This window comes from Felis catus, chromosome F1, assembly GCF_018350175.1.
Source record: "Felis catus isolate Fca126 chromosome F1, F.catus_Fca126_mat1.0, whole genome shotgun sequence".
Classification (NCBI taxonomy): Eukaryota; Metazoa; Chordata; class Mammalia; order Carnivora; family Felidae; genus Felis; species Felis catus.
Window position 1 is genome coordinate 27,900,974 of NC_058384.1, and position 20,747 is coordinate 27,921,720.

General features: G+C 37.6%; 1 protein-coding gene across 4 annotated transcripts in view; it reads right to left on the reverse strand.

The window, feature by feature from the left end:
• CEP350 (centrosomal protein 350) overlaps positions 1-20,747 on the reverse strand; it is a 154,853-nt gene that overhangs the window by 86,587 nt on the left and 47,519 nt on the right. For all 4 annotated transcript variants that reach the window (XM_023247840.2, XM_023247842.2, XM_023247839.2 and 1 more), the window contains exons 10-17: positions 19,713-20,371; positions 18,815-18,936; positions 13,479-14,539; positions 11,731-11,881; positions 9,998-10,161; positions 5,429-5,615; positions 2,146-2,366; positions 1,409-1,572 (exon numbers count right to left, since the gene is read on the reverse strand). In XM_023247840.2, coding sequence (XP_023103608.2) covers positions 1,409-1,572; positions 2,146-2,366; positions 5,429-5,615; positions 9,998-10,161; positions 11,731-11,881; positions 13,479-14,539; positions 18,815-18,936; positions 19,713-20,371 — 2,729 coding nt within the window. The remainder of the gene's footprint in view (positions 1-1,408; positions 1,573-2,145; positions 2,367-5,428; positions 5,616-9,997; positions 10,162-11,730; positions 11,882-13,478; positions 14,540-18,814; positions 18,937-19,712; positions 20,372-20,747) is intronic.

The window sequence follows — 20,747 nt, forward strand, 5'->3', positions numbered from 1 at the left end:
ACTTGAAATATATCTGAAAAGGACCTGTGTCTAGAATATATAAAGAACTCCTACAACTCAACAACAACCTTATTATGAAATAGGCAAAAAATCTGAATATTCACAAAAGACAATGTGAGAATGGTCAATAAATACACAAAAAGATTATCAACCTATCAGTCATCAAAGAAACACAAATTAAAACCACAATGGGCCACTACTTCACTCTCACTAGGATGCCTAGAATAGCAAATGACAGCAAGGACAGGGAGCAACTGGGACTCTCACATGAGAGTCAGATGTTACAACTACTTTGGAAAACAGTGCAACAGTTTCATACGAAGTTAAACATACACTTTTACTTGACCCAAGCAATTACGCTCCTGGGTATTAAAGCAAGAAAAATGAAAGCATATGTTGAATACAGAGTTGTAAAAAATATTCATAACAGGAATATTTATAATAGCCCCAAACTGGAAATAATACAAATGTACATCAACAGGAGGAGGGATAAACAAACTACATTACACTGATCAATGGAATATTACTTAGACAAAAATCAACACAAACAAAACAATGGATACTGCAAGGATGAATCTTAAAAACATTATGCCACATAAAATAAGCGAAACACAACAGAGTACAAAGTATATAACCATTTATATGAAGTTTTAGACCAGGCAAAAATAAAACCACAGTGATTAGGAATCAGAACAGCAACTCTCTAGGAGAGAGGATTAACTAAAAAGGACCATGGGTGAACTTTCTGAAGTGACAGAAGTATTCTATATTTTGATTAGGGTGGTGGTTATACTGATCGAAACCAATCAAACTATGGAACACTTAAAATCTGTATATTTTAGTATATTGTAAACACTAAGTTTCATTGTTTTTGTTTTTTTTTTAAAGATAACCAACAGAACTTTTATGTAGGAACACTACGTAGACCTTTATTAGATGCTTATTCGCTAAGGAAAAGTGCACATTATCCTGGCTTTACCAAATACCTGGATCTCAGAGACTTTTCCTTCTGGTACAAATAAAACATTAAAAGCAAAAACAGGAATAAAAGGTCATCTCTGACTTGTCAGTGAAAAAGACAATAACTGAGAGCTGTCCGATTAGCTGATGTTCACAGTCATTTTAAAAAGCAGAGAACAAGGAAAATAAAGGATTTGAGAGAGAATGACCGAATTACTGTTTTGCTGCCAAATGTCAGATGTTTCGTTTTCTTTTTAGTACCCTGTGTGATAGTTTTCCCACAGTTATTTATAGGTGCTGTATGTCACGCTATTTTTTTCTACTTGGCAGGATAAAGTTTTGTGTGTTGCTGTTGTTACTGTTTTTGTTGTCTACCTCATCACTGAAACGATTTTAAATAGAAAAGAGAAAAAACCCAGAAAGCTAAAGAAGAAAACTCCACAAATACCTTTATGATCTGAGCCAGAGACACGCTCTCCTGCTGAGCCAGCGATATGCCCCTAACTCTCTCCACATCTGAGAGCTGGCGCACGGACTCCTCAATGGCACTCAAGTAACTGAGTTCTGCCGCCATTCGATGCTGGAGGCCAGCAGGAGAAAAGCGCTTAGAACCTGGAAGGCATAATAACTGTCAAACGTAAAAAAGCTCACGTGAAGCAACATCTCAGATTTCTGACATTCATTTCTTGTCTTAAGACCCAAAACGCGGGCGCCTGCGTGGCTGGGTCAGTTGAGCTGCAGACTCTTGATCTCGGCTCGGGTTGTGATCTCAGAGTCGTGGGATCGAGCCCCAGGTGGGGCTCCACACGGAGCATGGAGGCTACTGAGGATTCTCTCTCTCACTCTCTGCACCTCTCCCTGCCTCACGCGCTCTCTTTCTCACTCTAAAATTAAATTAATTAATTAATTAATTAAGAGCCAAAAGAGTTTGTTTTCCACTGTGGGAAAAGACAGTGACTTAATTAATAGTACAATGTACATTTTTCAGGTGTGTTCGACTGATGCTGACAAAACGGGGAAAATCACCACTGCTGAATCTGTCCTTCTTTTCCTGCACAGTTTTTAATACTTCAAAAAGTAATCACATTCACTTGAGATAACATTTCCCTACAGCTCGACTGAAAGAAAAAGGATTTTAAGGGGAAAAAATAGTACTTGAAATTACAACTACATGGATCTACTTGCCTGGTGCCGAGGCCATCTCTGAGGGCGTTCTGCTGGCAGGAGGGTTCGTGTCAGTAAAAGGTGCATTAGGCTTAAATCCTGTCACAGATGGAGGCATCATCACCGAGGATTTAGATCTTTCCAGTGAAGTTCCTGGAAGGTCAAACTGCAACAATTTCTGGGAACTTGGAGATAGGGGAGAAGTTGGAGTTTTCTGAGATCTTCCCTTGTCTGACGAGACACTAGAAGTTTTGTTTTATAAAGATGTTAGAGAAAGGAAAACTACTTCAAGAACCAGCTAAACATTTCATAAGAACAGCACGCATTACATTCTGTATTTAAACGCTAGCTTTTAAAGGCTGTGATTCAGGCTTTCAATCATTGAACACAGTCGCCATGTTGAGTGAATGACTAGGAGTAGGTCTCTAACTGCCAGATCTGCAGTGGTGAATGAGCAAGGCACAAACCCTGCCCAAAATAATAAAATAGAAAAGGAGTCTCAATTAAATTGGCACTTAACTCTTTCCTCTACAATGTACATATATAATAAATCACTTATTATAGTGGAGGCAAAACCTTCTAATATACTAGACCTTGTACAGCAATAAAATTATAGCTATTTATAAAAGGTAAAGTCAGTCAAGCCTATCTTATAAAAAATGTCCTAAAATATCTCTGAAAGAGAATAAAGTATAATTTTGTATTAAAAATCAAATGACAAAACTTCTCTTTTGTTATCTGTCTTAACCCAGAGCCACAGCAAAAAGTTACTTTCATATTAACCATATTTAAGTACTTTATATATATTCATTTGTTTCCATCCGCCTTTTAATGCTACGGTTCTTTCCTGAACTTTCTAATATGAAGTAATCCCTCAGAAGCAGTCTGACTGGAATAACTCTTAAGGTATTTATTTCAACAGAAGGCACAGGTCTAGTCCCTCTCTGAGAAATCTGGCTCATATTAAAGTTACTATTTCTCATAACAAGAAGATGTTGTCAAGCACTAAACATTTATTTATTGAATAAATTACTTAAGGTACTCCATAAAGCATGTTAGCCCAGTTAACATATTTCTAACACAGTAAAACAAGTTTACTTTTAGCTTTAATAAAACCAGGAGATAGTTTTCAAAGGTAGACATTTCTCCTACACCCAGCATATAAATATTTGAATTAAAGCAGTCTTAAGAGGCACTTGCTTGTTTACCGTGACCTTTAATTTACTATTCATGGTTTATAGAAATACTATTTCCAATAGTCTGACAACTTCATTTATGGAACATAAAAAGAATTTTATTACTTCTGTCTAATAGATTTCCAAGAACGAATTACAACACAATATCAAAACCAAGTACTCTGCCTGAACCTCACCTTACAGTTTTATAAGCTGAATTTTTATTGCTCTGCCCAGAAGATTTACCTAGACTAGTATTTCCAAAACTATGGTTCCAGTGATACTAACAAGTTTCCCCAAAAATAGAAAGAACAGAAAGCTAAAGAGCTGGGGACAGAGAGTGACTAAGCCAAATGAGCTAAGAAAAAAATGGGTGAAATAATTTTTTAAAAATCTGACACTTCTGGGGTGCCTGGGTGACTCAGTTGGTTGAGCGTCTGACTTTGGCTCAGGTCGTGATCTCACAGTTCCTGAGTTAGAGCCCCGCATAAGGCTCTCTGCTGTCAGCACAGAGCCCACTTCAGATCCTCTGTCCCCCTCTCTCTCTGCACCTCTCCTGCTCCCATTATCTCTCTCAAAAATAAATAAACATTTTTTAAAAATCTGGACTCTTCATCAAAGCTTCAAATCATTTTATCCACTGTGAATCTCCATGGGGAGAAGAGTTCTAGTCTATGGTATGGACCATTTATCACACTTATTTGGCTATGGATTCTGTTTCAGAAATGTTTAACTTTACAGATTTTGGTAAATAAATCATCAGAATATCTCTAAAGACAGGGAGTTGTCTGAATTCCAAAATCAATGAAAAAGAAACTAAGATTCTATTTTAAATACAGCAATGATGGTATTAACAATATAAGATATGTAGCACGAAAGCATTAAAAATGATTATCTGTATGTGACACTGCACTACTGTACTAGAAAAAGCATACAGTCGGTTTAAATTTCCAGAAGGACAAAATCAGTGCAATGGATAAAAAGCCATGTGAACAGGGGCACCTGGGTGGCTCAGTTGGTTGAGTGTGGATTCTTGATTTCAGCTCAGGTCATGATCTCAGAGTTGTGAGATTGAGCCCAGTGCCAGGCTCCATGCTGAGTGTGGAGTCTGTTTAAGATTCCACATTCTTGGGGCGCCTGGGTGGCTCAGTCAGTTAAGCATCTGACTTCGGCTCAGGTCATGATCTCGCGGTTTGTGGGTTCGAGCCCCACGTTGGGTTCTGTGCTGATAGCTCAGAGCCTGGAGCCTGCTTCGGATTCTGTGTCCCCCCCTCTCTCTGCTCCTCCCCTGCCCATACTCTGTTCTGTCTCTTAAGAAACGTTAAAAAAAATTTTTTTTAAGAGTAAAAAAAAAAAAAAAAAAAAAAAAAAGATTCCCTCTCCCTCTGCCCCTCCCCTGCTCACACATGTCCACGTATCCACTCTTTCTCTCGAAAAAAAAAAAAAAAAAAAGAAAAGAAAAGCCATGTGGGCAAAGGAATAGAAACTGTACATGAAGAAATAACTGAAGGTCATTTGTAAGCAACAGGTTAAATGTCTACTATAGAATATTAAAAAGAAGAAAAAAAGAGTATGTAAGCCCTGTAATCAATAGAAGAGTGAGATGTCAAAATCTGCTTGAGTTATCAAGTAAGTTGAACAGGAGAGAAAAGTTTGAGGAAGAAATAAACAATGAGACAAAAGGATGCTAAGTAGTTGTGTTAAAAGAGTGGAAGAACACAGATGAGAAGAATGTATGGACCAAGGGAATGAGATAGTTTGTGACAGCCTAGTGAAACACTTCAAGTAAAGTTAAGTTCTTGGGAGTTCATCTGCAGAGTAGCTGTGAGCTCGCAGAGTACCCTAAGGAGGGCAATTGCTTGGTCAAAGGATGAGTCAACATAACAACTGTGGCAATGGCATTTAGAATAGAAAGGTGGATTGTGCTAGAGGAAGAATACTCCCAAGAGAGGCTATAATAGTTTAGGCGAGAGATGACCATATATTAAAATATAAAGACTCAAACTATGAACCAAACCACAAAGGCTATTCAGAAAATACAGCAATTTATTGAATGGATTCTCTGAACATCAAAGATATTGTAACTTTAATTAAATATGAATTACAGGATAAAATACGTATTACTTTACCTCACAGAATGCCCAGAAAGATCCTCTAAAACGCTATCAGTGTCAAGAGTCTGCTCAAAGTCCTTAACAGAAACTTTGCTACTGGTCCCAGATTTCTTTCCTTGATGAGAGCCACGTTCTGAGCCAGAGTGTACTTTCTCCTCATCAAGAAGTGAGTTCTGAACATTTCCAGTGAGTGAATCCAGCCCTGTAAAGCAAATTTCTTATAAAGCTGATTCCCAATGTTAGAAGCTCCTGAGAAGTAACTGATACCTCGATTTCAACAAAGCAATAAAATGTACAGGTCAGAGTATTTAAAAACTGGCTTATTTTTAAAAGTTATTTTTCGGGGCGCCCGGGTGGCTCAGTCGGTTAAGCGACCGACTCGCGGTCCGTGAGTTCGAGCCCCGCGTCGGGCTCTGGGCTGATGGCTCGGAGCCTGGAGCCTGCTTCCGATTCTGTGTCTCCCTCTCTCTCTGCCCCTCCCCCGTTCATGTTCTGTCTCTCTCTGTCTCAAAAATAAATAAAAAACGTTAAAAAATTTAAAAAAATAAAAATAAAAAAAATAAAAGTTATTTTTCATATATAAAATAAAGTAGTCCATCCTTCTGCTTCCATCTAAGGAGACTGAAGTTTCTTCCATTAATATCCTCCACTTGCTGTTAAAAAATAAATTGTTCTTAAACCAAATGGTAAAAAAAAGACAAGCATATTAAGCAAGAATGAAGTACTACCCTATCTCTATGAAAAAGTAACCAAGAAGAAGTTTTTCAAGGATAAAACCCAGGAGTGGGAGAAAAATGGTATCAAATGCCACTGAACTACACAACCATTTTGAAGAATTTACGACAAGAACCACAGACCAGATTCATAAAACTGGTCTTATTTTCTAACTCAGAATAATCTTACTTCTAGGAGTATCTTAAATAGATTATTGAAATAAACACAAATTAGGCATGATATTCAATGTACAACTTTAAAATTTTTTAAATTTCAACCTAAACCTCCAACAACTGCAGAGTTGTCCAAATTACATAGATAATAGTAACTTGAACATTTAAATAACACTTTGTAATTTAAAATGCATTCCCCATATGTTACTTTATCGCTCTTGTAAACATGTTATGAACTGAATACCATCTGCTCAACTTACTAACGAGGTAACTAGAAATCTGTGAAGCTAAATAACTTGCCGGAGGATACATGATCAAAGACCAGAAATAGGACATAAACACAGGCCTCATGACTTTAAGTCCAGTGCATGTGATGTGTGTTTATCAACAGCAACATGGAGAAGTATTTGTTACATTTAAAAAAGCAGGGAAATGGGGCGCCTGGGTGGCTCAGTCGGTTAACCATCTGACTTTGGCTCTGGTCATGATCTCACAGTTCATGAGTTCGAGCCCTGCATCAGGCCCTGTGCTGACAGCTCAGAGCCTAGAGCCTGCTTCTTCGGATTCTGTCTCTCTCTCTTTCTCTCTCCCCCTTCCCCTGCTGCACTCTCTCTCTCTCAAAAATAAATAAACATTAAAAAAAGGGGGGGGGGAATAAGGGGAAAAATGAGGGGCACCCAGGTGGCTCAGCTGGTTAAGTGTCTTGACTTCGGCTCTGGTCATGATCTCAAGCTTCATGAGTTTGAGCCCCACATCAGGCCCTGTGTTGACAGCTCAGAGCCTGGAGCTTTCTTCAGATTCTGGGTCTCCCTCTCTCTCTGCCCCTACCCTGCTTGTGCTCTCTCTCTCTCTCTCTCTCTCTCAAAAGTAAACATTAATTAATTAATTAATTAATTACATAAATACATAAATAAACAAATAAAAAGTGAAAACAACCATAGCATATGAAAAGTATTAAGCCCAACAAGCAATCAAAGAAATGCAAACCACCTCAAATAAGATGCCATTTCTTCATTATTAGATTAGCAAATATTTTTAAGCCCCGAGTGTTATTTGGTACATACAGAAAAGGATACTCATTGTTTTCATGGGAGTGCAAACTGATACATCCTTTCTGGAGGACAACTTAAAAATGCATAAAAATAATTTTTGTTCCCCTTTGACTCCAAAATTTCACCTCATTTGTGGTGATTCATTCTAGGATGCTATGTAAAGATGTGTACCATGAATTAGATATGCTGATCACATTATCACAAGGGGGGGCTAAAAACACACAAATGATCTAAGGAATTATCAATCAGAATGGACTCTATAATCTAAAACCTATTTATGATCCCTAGGCTAAAAGCAAGCTGCTATACTGGGTATCTCTAATTTTTCCATAATAAAAAGGAATTTCTTTTTTCATTTAAATTTATAAATTTAATTATAATTTAATTCATCCATTATTCTTTATTCACTAATTCTTTATTCTTTGAAAATAAGCACACGATTTAAAACTTGCTCTTGATTTCAACCAACTAGAAATTGTAATATTTGTCCCTACTTTAAAAGATTGCCAAATGGGAGTATATTTATATATTTTAAAGTTAAATTAAGATAAAAATATTTTCTTATGATTATCACTTTAAACTACCGAGGACTTTCAACCATTATTGAGATTATTTTTGTATGAGCAGGCAGACACTCTTTTTCACCACTAGATGGAGCATATACAACAAAAATTACACTGATTTTAGAACTTGGGTATACAGGAGAAACTAAGTTTTACATGATGCAGTATAAAGTACATTATATAGGGTTTGCTTCTTTTTAAAGGCATTGTAAGAGGGGATCGGGGTAAATGAATTCCACAAAACACTACCTATATTTCATCTAATTATATTTTAGATCATTTTTAAAACCTTATGAGTATTGCTTATACTCATATTTAATATATCATAATATTTTAAGTTGTATAGTATATTATAGTAGAAGGTAAGCTGGATTTGGGAGTCAGAAGTCATTATCCAGGCTTTACCAACAACTGGCTAGTAACCTTAGGTGAGACACTAAGAAAGCAGGAGCGCCTGTGTGGCTCAGTCGGTTATTTGTCCAACTCTTAATTTTGGCTCAGGTCTTGATCTCATGGTCATGAAATCAAGCCCCACATCGGGTTCTGTGGTGTCAGGCTCTGTGCCGGGCATAGAGCCTACTCAAGATACTTTCTCTCTCCCTCTCCTTCTGCCCCCCTCCCCCCCGCACAAGCATGCACATGCATGTTCTCTCTCAAATAAAAAAAAATAAAAACAAAAACAAAAACAAAACAAAACAATTGCAAAATAAAAGAACTGAGCAAGTTCAGCACATCCCAAAATGTGTTCAGCTGAATCCAAATGACCTAACATGTTGACGGAAGAAACGATTCTGTGAACAAATAAATTTGGAAAATACTTCATACTGCTGCCTCAAGCCTCATCCTAAAATAAATAGCGCATGTTGGCATATTAAATGTGTTGATAAATCCTGTAGGAAAGAAGCTTACTTCACTCTAAAAGCATTCCCAAATTTATGGAACCATGGAGCTCTTTTATATCAGAACACTTCTGAAGCAGCCTATCCGACTGCATCAGTATTTCATAAGAAAAGACAGACACTGGCAAGTGTTGGTAAAATGATGTCTAATGTTCCCACCAAAAACTTTCAGAACAATCTATAAGAGAGTTATGCTAGGTTAATGATTAAGAAATAATTTCTCCTAGCGCTCTCATATTAGGGGTATAAAGTGGCATTAACTTTCTGAAGGGCTATTTGGCAAAATGTATCCAAATTCCTTTTTTTTTAAGTTTATTTATTTTTGGAGAGACAGAGAGACAGAGAGAGAGAAAGAGAGAGAGAGAGAGAGTGCAAAAGCAAGCGAATGGCAGAGAGAGGGAGAGACAGAATCCCAAGCAGGCTCTGCAATGTCAGTGCAAAAGCCCGATGCAGGGCTCAAACTCAGAAACTCTGAGATCATGACCTGAACAGAGATCAAGAGTTGGACACTAAACCAACTGAGCCACCCAGGCGCCACAAAATATATCCAAGTTCTAAAAATGACATACTTCTTGCCCCATTACCTCACTTCTAGGATTTTACCTTACGGGAAAGAACCAGATTAATGCATAAAAATACATTTATAAGGATATTCAATGCAGCAGTGTTCATAATGGAAAAAAGAAATAGAGAATAACCTAAATGTCCAGGAACAGGGAATCTGCTAAATAAATTACAATATTAAAACAATAAAACATTAGATAGTCATTACAAAGGGTGATCCATATTAACTGACAGAGAAAGGTATCTGTAACCCACTGACAGAACAAAACAGCATGTAAAAAAAAAATGTGACCCCATATATGTAACATCTCCTATTTACATATGCCTACAAATTGTCTGGAAGGAATCTTACTAAAAATCTTAACTTCTTTTACAACTATTCATCCATCTATAATCCTTGATTTTTTATCATTGCAAATGTATTCCTTTTGTATTAAACAAAGGTTTTATAATGTTATATATCAAAAGGCATTGTTGTAATGACAAAAAAATATGAAAACTAATTATGTTTTATCACAAAGAAATGCATCTAACTTCTTATGGAATTAAATTATACCTTTAGATCGCTACCACAAAATGACTGGTAAGAGAAAACATTACCATGTAGAATTCCACTTACATTCTTTTTTTCCTTTCTTCCCTTTAGAAGACGCAGATGAGCGAGATGATGCAGCAGACTGGGCCCCTGACGAGCGCTGGGAGGTAATGTCCACAGAGGACAGGTCATAGGCAGATTTTCTGCTACAATGGTCCTCCTGAAGGCCCACACTGCCAGCTCCGATACTGCCAAAGAACAAGCGATAGTGGTTAAAGAATGACTAAAAAACCCTAAAACCACTAAAACTGTAGATATTTTAAAATCTATTTAATCACAAGGAGAATATAACCATAATCAAAGACAACCTTCCACTTTCCTGTTTTGGTTTCTTACTACCATAAGTTTAGATTGTTCCCCATGGCTTAACTTATTACTGAAAAAAATCTAAGGGAGTTATCTACTGAAGTGAAACCAATAAAAATGGATAATTCAGACACTTAAAAGTAAAAATACAGAGGTGCCTAGATGGCTCAGTCAGTTGAGCATCCGACTCTTCGTTTTGGCTTAGGTCATGATCTCATGGTTTGTGGGATCGAGTCTCGCACTGGGTTCCCCACTGACAGCATGGAGCCTGCTTGGAATTCTCTCTCCCTCTCTTTGTCCTTCCCCCACTCGCATGTGCTCTCTTTCTCTAAGTAAATAAACTTTAAAAGTAATTTAATCTTTTCTTTAGAGTTCAAAATTTAAAACTAGACTTTGCCCACTTTAATTTTAATAATACTTATTTTCATTAGTCTAACCAGATAGAACTAATTTTCAAAACATCATCCAACAATTTTATGTGGATTACAATATGTGAAGAAAATGATATTGAATGTGATATTGAATGTGAGTAATTACAGACTACTTTACATGGTAGCAAGATTTAGGAAGGAAATTCTCCCTGGCAAAGTCTGATTCACTCACTATAGGACTGTGTACAAGTAACATAACCTGGATGCTTCAGTTTCCTCTCTATAGCAGGAATAGTAGCAATAATACTTACGACATCAGGCTATTGTAAGAATGAGTTAATACAAGCAAAGTCCCCTCAGTCCTCTCAGTGCCTTGTACATTGTGTCTAATAAATATTAACATTATAACTTTATAGTATAGTTTTATACTATATTATAATATATTATATACTATAGTATCTATTGTATCAATTAAGAATTAACTTAATTAATTAATAATACTATATTAACATGATTAATATAATTTTTCAAAGGCTTGCAAGAGTTTAGACGTTCTCCCAATTAGGAAAAAATAAATACTGATTTACTTGGGATCATGGAGTCAAGGATCTAACGGGTCATCCACAATTCTATCACAGAAAACCATTTCTTAATCCCCTTACATTAGTACACCATGAGATAGTTTCCCAACATCCTCCTCTACCAGGGGTTCGCAGATTGATTTAACAACTTACATTCTGCTTACTATGTGCCAGGCCATGTTCTAAGTACTTTCTATTTCACTGAATATTCATAACATGCTATGAGGCAGGAACGATTTTTTTCCCCTATTTTACAGAGAAGGAAACCGAAGCAGAGAGGGTTAAACAGTATGCCTGAAGACAAACAACTAGTATCAGGAGAGCCAGGATTTCAACCCAGACAGTCTGGATCCAGAGCCCATGCTCTTAATAAGTACTATGCTATGCAGCCTCTACACTGTGTCTTCAAACAAAGGAAAGTAAGAGTCACACCACAGTTCTCATTTGTAAAGTTTTCTCACTCTTTGGATTTTAGTCCATATTGTCAACATTTTCTTACTTAGGTTCAAGAGCTGATTGTCTTTCTGTCAAAGTCCCACTCCCTGGAGAGGAGACAAAGTCATCTTCATATGAAACACTGCTCACAGGGGTCGTGACGGCATTTAAAGGCCGCGAGGCTGAGCTTCCTCTTTCCAACCTGTCTTCAAACCCTGTCAAAAGCAGTAGTTGAAATATGCTTTAAAACAAAAACAAAACAACTACCAGCAAAGCATTCCACAAGATGGGGATTAACAAAGTGGATTTAGGGAATGTTTTAGTTTGCTTTTATTAGTGCTTCTTTTCAATTTATCTTTATATCTAACAATACATTTTAAACATTTTATTAATGAAATTTGCCAACATGCAAGTAGAGAAAATAGCATAATGAAACCAAGGAATCCATCACGCAGCTTCAAGAATTACTTCCTATTCCCTTCATTTCTCACTCCCCTCCCCAGGCTATTTGGAAGCAAATCCTAAGTAAGATATCATTTCAACTCTAAGTATTTCAGTTTAACTATAAAATCTTAATGAAAATCTAAAAGGATTTAAGAAAAAACACAATTTTCTTACAAAAAAATGCGGGTATTGTTTAAAAAGCATTTTGAGGGGTACGTGGGGGGCTCAGTCGCTTGGGCATCTGACTTCAACTCAGGTCATGATCTCACAGTTCGTGGGTTCGAGCCCCGTGTCAGGCTCTGTGCTGATAACTCAGAGCCTAGAGCCTGCTTCAGATTCTGTATCTCCTTCTCTCTCTGTCCTTCCCCAACTCACACTCTGCCCCACCCCCCCAATAAATAAATAAATAAATAAATTTTTTAAAAATTAAAAAATAAAAAGCATTTTGCTTTCATCAAAAATACTTTTAAAATACCCCATATAGAAATAGTGTTAATATAGAAATAAATGTTAAACAAAAGAGACCAACAGCATGTAACAGGCCTGCACAAGATCATAACAAAGTAGCTAAATACGAATTCTAGAAAAATGCACTGCAATACCCAGTTAAGCCTAAATGAACAGATGAAATCAATTCACTTATCAAATAAGTTGCTCACTGTGTAGAATGGAAATAAAAAACCCACAGATATCAATAGCTGACTTAAGGCTCAGCCTCATTCTCTGAACTGGAAATTCTAAGGTTATGTTAGCATAAAATGAGTAGCATCCACCTACAGTAGAAGAACAGAGAAAGGGATTTGAAGGAATTGAGTCTATCAGGGAGAAGAAAGAAACTTTAGAAGTTAATTGTTTCACAACCCCAATATATAGCTACATTACTGTTCCAAGTCTGAATATTTTTAAAATTAGGTTTAACAAGCAGTAGTAGTTTCCGTATTAGAAATGTTACTACAGTTGCCCCTCAGTTCTTGACCACTATATTCCCAATGACTCACCAATCACTGTATTAGGAAATACAGTTATTTTCTATCTAAATACATACCCATGGTCACAGAAAACCTAGTGTATATTTGACACATACCTATCCTAAACACCACCTATGAAGTAGACCAAAATTTCTACAACTACCTATCAACTATGGTTCATGACAGTAACAACTAAAAAATGAAATTTTAAAGATTAAATTGTAATACTCTAGTGAAACCTTGCAGATAATTTAGATTAACTTAGACTAATTTAGACAATAAGTCCCCACTATCCTCATAATGAATAATGAAAATTTGTACTTAAGTATTATCTTGTACAGAATTATTAAATGATTTATCTTAACATACAAATAGCACAAGGCTTAGTTATTTTTCTCACCTTTTCCATACAACTGATAGGATTTTGTAAAAATATTAATGACACTATGTGGACTTCCCTTTGCCAATTCTTCCCACGGTCCTTTGCTTTGTGTACCACCTATGTGCCCAAAAAGTGGCAAGAATTTTTCAGCTTCCTTCTGAAATTCTTTGATGGGTTCATAACCATTTCTTTCACCAGCACAAAATTCCTTTTCCTTTAAGATTTCTGCTACCTTCAACGGGGGCTGTCCATCATGGCCTCCCTCTTCTTCAGAGAGACTCCCTTCACTAAGAAGAGGCCCTTCACTGACTGAATCTGTGCTGGAGCCAAGAGACAATTTGGCTTTATCTTGAGAACAAGCTTGCATATCAGAGCTAGAAGAGTCGGTCTGCCTCTTACACAACTGTGCCAGCAGCCCTTCTGGTTTGGGACCGGGGGATCGCATTCTAAACCTTGATATGGCGCTGTGAGGTCTTATCATCTCAGGAAGCTTTTTAAATTCACTAAGGTTGCCTACACCAGGAAGATCGTCATCAAAAGTTGCATGAGATACACAGGTTCCCATCATCTTTTGAATTCGGGCAGAGAAAACATCTTCAGTATCCTCTTTCATAGGTGGACTTGGAGCCTTCGTCCAAGATCCATCCTCTTGGGGTGTTCGCTGTACATCATACTCAGTGCTCCATACTGACCCATAGTTAATGTTAGCCCCAGCTAATTTCTTGGCTTCACTTTCAATCCTGCTGGACAGAGAAGCAGCTGTTGCTTTCAAGGCTTCAATACGATCCAGTTTACTTTTATACTGGCTGGCACTAGGTTTTAACAAGGCATCTGGATGAGCAGCTGGTGAGGTCAGATATGGTTGAGGTGTAAAAGTTAATGGCCCTGAGGCCATATTATGATTCTTCCTGGGTGGTAAAATAGATTCAAAATCCTTATTCAAAATTCCTACATGCTCTAGACTCAAGAGATGGGAGAGTAAATTTCCAGCTGTTCCAGTAAGAGGCTGTGGTTGAGAATTGTGGACTCGTGGGCTCAATCTGTCAGGCTGCATCCAAGTAGGTTCCATCAGGTCCTTTCTAGAAATGAAAGTCACAGTATGTTAGTTAAGACAGTAACTCATGACTAAGCCACCAGTTTTTTTAACTTCTTTTTTTTTTTCTCGTAAGAGTAACACATACTCACCACCAAAAAAAAAAGGACAGGCAAAGAGGATAAAAAAGACAGCGATCTCTCATAGCTAAACAATGAGAAATAGGCACTATTAATATTTCATTTAGAATTATATCTTTTCCAAACATTTTTCTATGTGTGTGTTGTGTTCTGGCATTGTTATTTTCATAAAAATGGAATGTCATCATGCAAACTGCTTTCTTCAACTAAGACATATTTTTTAAACTATTAATTAAAGAGAAGGCTTTATAACCTTTAAAACTCTGTGAACAAAATTCTTTACAACATTGGCTCTACCCTTTCCTTTGAAAATAATGTTATATATGGGGCACCTGGGTGGCTCAGTCAGTTGAGCGTCCGACTTCGGCTCAGGTCATGATCTCACGGCTCGTGAGTTCGAGCCCCGCGTCGGGCTCTGTGCTGACAGCTCAGAGCCTGGAGCCTGCTTGGGATTCTGTGTGTGTGTGTCTCTCTCTGCCCCTAACCCACTCACATTCTGTCTTTGTCTCTCTCAAAAATAAATAAACATGGGGCGCCTGGGTGGCGCAGTCGGTTAAGCGCCCGACTTCAGCCAGGTCACGATCTCGCGGTCTGTGAGTTCGAGCCCCACGTCAGGCTCTGGGCTGATGGCTCAGAGCCTGGAGCCTGCTTCCGATTCTGTGTCTCCCTCTCTCTGCCCCTCCCCCGTTCATGCTCTCTCTCTCTGTCCCAAAAATAAATAAAAGTTGAAAAAAAAATTAAAAAAATAAATAAATAAATAAACATTAAAAAAAAAATTCAAAAATAATGTTATATAAAAGAGAAATGCTTAAGGTTGCTAACTACTAACATAGGCATGAGTCATTATTCTAATCAACAAATATTTAATAAATGTTTATGTGTAACATTGTACATACTGAAGAAACAAGGAGATTATTATGATGTCTTTTTTTTCAAGATTTTATTTTTAAGCAATCTCTACATCATAGGGCTAGAACTCATGACCCCAAGATCAAGAGTCACACTCTCCACCAACTAAGCCAGCCAGGCACCCCTATAATTTCATTCTAAAATAAAAAAATTAATGAACATCAAACCATGAATACCAATGCAAAACTATGAATACCCATTATGAATATACAATACAGAGAAGGTTGTCCATAAAATAGAGAAACCAAACAAAGATGTCCTAGATGACATTATATAATTCACCTACATTTCCAGACCATGGACATTCTGTATATTTAGAGATATTATAAAAAACAATTAAAGCTCAATGTGAACTATTAAGAAGATGCTTATAAAAAATAACTTGAAGTGTTGTTCTTGGTCTTGTCCATTATTTTTAGATGATGACATAAAGATAGTCTTATAAAATTCACAGATGACAGAAAGCTAGGATGCATGGCTAACCCAACAAATCAAATTATGATTCAAAGTTATCTGGACAGGCTGCAACCAAACTAGTATGGAGAAATGGGAAGCCTTACAAAGTAAATACAATAAAAGAATTACCTGGAGGAGGGGAAGCAGAGTGAAAAGAGAACTGAGAAGCATGGAAAGCATGTCACGCAAGGTTTAGTTAGAGGTTGTATAATAGCAATCTTTGGTGTTGAAGGGCTGCTATAAAAAGGGAATGAAGGAAGACTCATGCATAGATTCTATGCCACAAAATATGAAGTGTGAGGTTATTAGGCCTCAAACTAAGCTGGCAGTAATGGGGATACAAAGGAGGTTATAGGGGCACCTGGGTGGCTCAGTCAGTTAAGCATCTGACTCTTGATTTCAGCTCAGGTTATGATCTCACAGTTCATGAGTTTGAGCCCCACATTGGGATCTGTACTGATCGGGAGGAGCCTGCTTGGGATTCCCTCCCTCTCTCTGTGTCTCTCTCTCTCTCAATATAAATGAATAAACTTTAAAAACAAATGAACAACCAAAAAAATGAAGTTATAAACATGAAAGATATTGCTAAGTAAAAATCCAAGATCTTTAAATTCAAGTATTTCAATGCCAATTACGTGCCAGGCACTATGTTGATGATAGAGGCACAGGGGAGACAAAAATGGAAAGACTTAATCCAGTTAAGACTAAATCCTTACTCTTTAGTTTCTAAGATCTAGCAGGGATGAGACACTAAAAAATAGCTAAACTACAATGTCTTAAGTACTAACATAAAGACATATAAAGTTCAATAGAGTATGGAGAGAAAACAATAGGGGCGCCTGGGTGGCGCAGTCGGTTAAGCGTCCGACTTCAGCCAGGTCACGATCTCACGGTCTGTGAGTTCGAGCCCCGCGTCAGGCTCTGGGCTGATGGCTCAGCCTGGAGCCTGTTTCCGATTCTGCATCTCCCTCTCTCTCTGCCCCTCCCCCGTTCATGCTCTGTCTCTCTCTGTCCCAAAAATAAAAAACAAACAAACAAACAAAAAATGTTGAAAACAATAAACTCTGCTAGCCAAGGGAAGTGACTTTTGAGCTAGATCTTCAAGGTCTTCAGGGTCAGGTACGTAATTTGGAGTTTTTCACGTAGCTAATGAAGAACATGGGGCAAAAAGGGCGTGGAAAAGTAATGCCACGCTTCCAAGCATAAAGTAACTGAGATATGGTGAGACTACTAACAGAAATGGTGAACCTAAGAAATGGGTAAAGGGATGGTGGAGGCACAAGATTACATATCTCAAGGTGAAGAAATTTGATATTAAAAAAAAAGGCAAGGGGTGCCTGGGTGGCTCAGCTGGTTAGGCATCCAACTCTTGACTTCAGCTCAGGTCACAATCTCACAGTTCGTGGGATCGAGCCCCACATCAGGCTCTGCACTGACAGTACAGCCTCTCTTCTCTCTCTGCCCCTCCCCTGCTCGTACACACTCGCTCTCTCTCAAAATAAATAAACCTTAAAAAAAAAAAAAAAGGAAAGGAACATGTGCAAGCTAACAATAATCGATCTGTTTACGTTTGATTTGTTTTTAATACTGGCTAACTTGTTTAGAGTTAGAAGGAAACTCAGGAAAGGTAAAACAGAAGACATGAAGCCAGAAGACTATGTCTGACAATAATAATGGGGCTGAGATGAACTGAAGAATACACCTACTGAAGGTATTCAAATTAAAAAAAAAAAAAAATTTAAAGTTTATTTATGCTTGAAATTTGAAAGGTTATTTACAACTTTAAATAAATCATATGAAACTTATTGGGAGGCAGTGTGTAGAGTGGTTGAAAGCACAGAGTTTCTGGAATCAGACTGAAGTTCAAATCCCTCTCCACCACTAATGTTTTGATCTTGGAGAAAATTAATTAAATTCTAGACCTCAATTAGCTCTTCCGTAAAATGGGAATAACAATAATGCCCAACTCAAGGAATTGCAAGAAGAAATAAGCTAATATATGCAAAGTATGTAGATCAGTGCCTGGAAACTAACAAGTACTCAATAAATGTTAGCTATTCTTATCAGCATTTTTATTCTTTGGGGGGGCAATAAGGTGAAAGGACCACGTATACTGACCCAAATTAGGATGTGATTTGATCTTTATTTGTGCATTCTCACAAAAGAGTTCCAAATGCTTCTCTTCTCAAAATGGTTACTTTAAATTGTTTAAAACCATATAAACTCAAAATCCCCTCAAATTCCATGCATACTTTTTTTTACTTCATTGCAAACAATATATTACAGCAAGAAAAAAAATTTTAAGCAAACAAGTAAAATAGTCCTTGATCAGCAATCCAGCCCTTGTTCACGTGTTCATATGCATATCCAAATACAACTTTTGAAAGGGATGATGGATAAAATGGAATGAGTCATCTAAAGAAATTCTGAATAGTAATGGACACAGATGTGCCTTTTGAAAATTATTCACCACAAATCCTTTAAAATATTAACTTCACTGTGATTCATTCATCCAGCAAAAGTTTATTGCGTGTTTAGTTCAGAGAAAGCAAGAGTGCTTCCAATCGCCGGATCCCTGGGAGAAACTGACATTTAGGTTGGATATTAAAGGACAGGTAAAAGTGAACAACAGAATCGGGTATGCAGCAAGTACAGATGTACACCATGCTGAAGTATCCACCAGAAGATACTAACCAATTTCTAAATAAACTTCTTGCTCACACAGGAAGGTCAGTCAACAGAATTCACCGAGCTTAGGCCACTATACTAAATTTCATGGAAAGAATCTTAATCATACTTCATTCTCCCCTTTTTACCTTGCAAGAGGCTGTGGAGGTTCTGACAGAGACATGTCACTACTGGAAGATGCACTTAGGGGACGTTCCTGGACTTTGTTTTCTTTGTCAGATTCTCCAGAAGGTTGATACCCTGGTCTGGTCTAGGAGAAAAGGACAGCAAATTCATCTGACCCGCATCCCAAAGATATATTCAGGGAGTACATAAGACTAATATTAATTCACTTCAATTTACAAAGATTCATGAAATGTGAGGGCTTTTTTCTCCTAAAATAAAACCAATCCAAATTCAGTTTGTCTTAAAAAGCAGCCATTACAATTAACAGCAAAATTGCATCTGAAATCCAAGAAGGGCACCTAATACTAACTGTGTAATTTGAAGGAAATAATACTCTTCCTAAACCTCAGTTTTTTCGTCTAGAAATAGTAATAGTACTACCTTCTCAGAGTTGTGAGGACTTAGTGAAGCTTTACCCTACAAAGCCTTTAACACAGTCTGTGGTAGGTACATGGCACGTACTGAATGTTACTCTTAAAACAAGAGCAATACTCGTAAAATCATCACATACAATAGGATATTCTCTAGGTTCCGCACAGATCACAAAACTAGGCTTTTATGAACATCATCTAACTTTATGCTCAGTAACACAGTGAAAACTAAGCAAGGATGGAACTAACAACAATGATGAGCTGAACAGAAATCAGGAACACTCACTCTAGGAAAGGCTAAACTGAGCACTTCTTTCTAATCATATTTATCAAATCACTCTTCACACACAATAAGTTTCACGAAAAGATCATCATTATTAAATACCGTCTGGGCGTCTGTCTGAATATTCGAAATGATGGCAACAAAGTGGTGAATAAGGTTTTTCCAATCATGACTGACTTCCCTTTGTATTTCTGACACTACTATTACCTGCGTTTCCTGTGTGACCTGTTGGTGAGGCGGCTCTTCAAGCAAGGTCTTTTCTAGTAGCAATTTGGAGTAAGTTTCCTGCAGTCGCCTGGTTACTGATGGCTCAGAAGGAGGCACATTTTTGACTTTAGTAAAGGCTTCTTTCTGTTTCCGATAGAGCTCCTGTAATCGTTTGTTCTTTTGCTCGGTGGCCTCCTTTTGAGCCTTCTTCTCTTCATTTTGCTTCCTCTTCCTTTCCTCCTGCTGTCTAACAATGTACTGCCGTACCTCATCTGTGTCATAGTGGCGCTTTTTGGAAATAACAGGGGGATCTTCATTAGCTGTTATTTTGTCAGGTTTTCTTTTTACTGGGCTGTGACTCCTAGGAGCTTGTACTGGTGCTGATGACTTCGGATTCTGTAACTCTCCTATTTCTTGCCTTGCAGCCTGAACTGTAGAATCCAGCTGTAGGTCATCAAGAATTCCACGAATTTCAAGAGGTAAAAAGTCCTTATTTAAGGCAGTACTGTCCTCCTGTTTATTATCTGGAAGAGATGGAGCTAATTTCTTTGTATTAGTCTCAGACCGAGCTCTACTTCTCGAACGTTCTGAGTTTCGTGGAAGATGTCTATGCGAAACATCCAATCTAGGATCAGATTCTGCTCTTCCAATATGACCCCCTGCAAAATATGAACTGTTAGCAATGTATGAAAATCCTAAATTCATTCCTAAGATTTACTGCAGTAAGGACAAAATTAGGGAATGTTCCTTTATTCTAAACTCAAATTCAAGTATCCGATAAAGTTGTGTAAAGACTATAATAGAAGGAAAGAAAAACACCTTTTTTAGAGGAGAATAATTTCAATCTTTTAAAAAACTAGACTTCCAGTGTGCCTGGGTGGCACAGTCAGTTAAGTGTCCGACTTGTGATTTCAGCTCAGGTCATGACCTCATGGTTCGTGAATTCAAGCCCCAGGTCGGGCTTTGCACTGACAGTGTGGAGCCTGCTTGAGATTCTCTCTCTCTCCCTCTCTCTGCCTCTCCCCTGCTTACTCT